This window comes from Pyrgilauda ruficollis, unplaced genomic scaffold (assembly GCF_017590135.1).
Source record: "Pyrgilauda ruficollis isolate IOZ18807 unplaced genomic scaffold, ASM1759013v1 scaffold2793, whole genome shotgun sequence".
Lineage (NCBI taxonomy): Eukaryota > Metazoa > Chordata > Aves > Passeriformes > Passeridae > Pyrgilauda > Pyrgilauda ruficollis.
In genome coordinates, this window is record NW_024524148.1 from 1 (window position 1) to 2,336 (window position 2,336).

The window sequence follows — 2,336 nt, forward strand, 5'->3', positions numbered from 1 at the left end:
TAATAATAATAATAATAATATCAGTGATAATAGCAATAACAGTAATATTAATAGTGACAATAGTAATAATAATAGAGCTAATAATTGTAATATTAATAATAATGATGATAACAACAATAGTAATCAGTAATAATAGTCATGGTAATAATGATGATAATAATAATAATAATAATAATAATTGATAATAATAATAATAACAATGATAATAATAACGATAATAATCATTGTAATAATAGGAATAGTAATGATAATTATAATAATAACAATAACAATGATAACAATAGTAATCATAGTAATAATATTAATAGTAATGATAATGATGATAATAACAACGATAATAATAACGAGAATAATATAATAATAATGATAATAATAATTACAATTGTAATACTAACAATAATAATGATACTAACAATAATAACAATAAATAAATAATAATAATAAATAAAAAATAATAAGTAAAAATAAAAGCTCGAGTGGGCGTTCTCGCTCTTCGACGTGGACAGGAACGGCGAGGTCAGCAAGGCCGAGGTGCTCGAGATCATCACGGTGAGTTTGGGGTGAGAAATGGGAGATTTGGGGTTTGGGATCGGCGTTCTCCTTGTTTGATGTGGACAGGAACGGCGAGGTCAGCAAGGCCGAGGTGCTCGAGATCATCACGGTGAGTTTGGGGTGAGAAATGGGAGATTTGGGGTTTGGGATCGGCGTTCTCCTTGTTTGATGTGGACAGGAACGGCGAGGTCAGCAAGGCCGAGGTGCTCGAGATCATCACGGTGAGTTTGGGGTGAGAAATGGGAGATTTGGGGTTTGGGATCGGCGTTCTCCTTGTTTGATGTGGACAGGAACGGCGAGGTCAGCAAGGCCGAGGTGCTCGAGATCATCACGGTGAGTTTGGGGTGAGAAATGGGAGATTTGGGGTTTGGGATCGGCGTTCTCCTTGTTTGATGTGGACAGGAACGGCGAGGTCAGCAAGGCCGAGGTGCTCGAGATCATCACGGTGAGGAGAAAATCCAAAATTTGGGGTGAGAAATGTGGGGTTTGGGGTTTGGGAATGGCGAGGTGAGCAAGGGAGAAGTGCTGGAGATCATCACGGTGAGTTTGGGATGAGAAACGGGGGATTTGGGGTTTAGGAATGGTGAGATCAGCAAGGCCGAGGTGCTCGAGATCATCACGGTGAGTTTGGGGTGAGAAACGGGAGATTTGGGGTTTGGGATTGTGGGAACGGCGAGGTCAGCGGCGGTTCCCGGGAGTACATCATCGCGCTGCACCTCACCTCCTCGGGAAAGACGCACCTGAAGCTCGAGTGGGCGTTCTCCTTGTTTGACGTGGACAGGAACGGCGAGGTCAGCAAGGCCGAGGTGCTCGAGATCATCACGGTGAGGAAACCCGAAATTTGGGGTGAGAAACGGGAGATTTGGGGTTTGGGATTGTGGGAACGGTGACGTCAGCAAGGGAGAGGTGCTCGAGATCATCACGGTGAGTTTGGGGTGAGAAATGGGAAATTTGGGGTTTGGGAATGGAGAGGTCAGCATGGCCGAGGTGTTCGAGATCATCACGGTGAGGAAACCCGAAATTTGGGGTGGGAAATGGGAGATTTGGGGTTTGGGATTGTGGGAACGGCGAGGTCAGCGGCGGTTCCCGGGAGTACATCATCGCGCTGCACCTCACCTCCTCGGGAAAGACGCACCTGAAGCTCGAGTGGGCGTTCTCCTTGTTTGACGTGGACAGGAACGGAGAGGTCAGCAAGGGAGAGGTGCTGGAGATCATCACGGTGAGTTTGGGGTGAGAAACGGGAGATTTGGGGTTTGGGATTGTGGGAACGGCGAGGTCAGCAAGGCCAAGGTGCTCGAGATCATCACGGTGAGTTTGGGGTGAGAAACGGGAGATTTGGGGTTTGGGAATGGAAATGTGGGGTTTGGGAATCCAAAATTTGGGGTTTGGGATTGGGGAGGTCAGCAAGGGAGAGGTGCTGGAGATCATCACGGTGAGTTTGGGGGGAGAAATGGGAAATTTGGGATTGTGGGAACGGTGACGTCAGCAAGGGAGAGGTGCTGGAGATCATCACGGTGAGGAAACCCGAAATTTGGGGTGAGAAACGGGAGATTTGGGGTTTGGGATTGTGGGAACGGTGACGTCAGCAAGGGAGAGGTGCTCGAGATCATCACGGTGAGGAGAAAATCCAAAATTTGGGGTGAGAAATGTGGGGTTTGGGGTTTGGGAATGGCGAGGTGAGCAAGGGAGAAGTGCTGGAGATCATCACGGTGAGTTTGGGGTGAGAAACGGGAAATTTGGGGTTTGGGAATGGAAATGTGGGGTTTGGGAATCCAAAATTTGGG

The 2,336-nt window shown here is 46.8% G+C and overlaps 1 protein-coding gene across 1 annotated transcript; it reads left to right on the forward strand.

Moving 5' to 3' along the window:
- Positions 1–506: 506 nt before the first annotated feature.
- On the forward strand, positions 507–1,771 carry LOC121355920 (visinin-like; the record flags this gene model as incomplete). Its single annotated transcript, XM_041471792.1, has 6 exons — positions 507–560; positions 619–672; positions 731–784; positions 843–885; positions 1,230–1,376; positions 1,625–1,771. Coding segments are annotated over 6 exons (499 nt in total), but the record flags the coding sequence as incomplete, so codon positions are not given.
- Between the last annotated feature and the right edge of the window lie 565 nt (positions 1,772–2,336).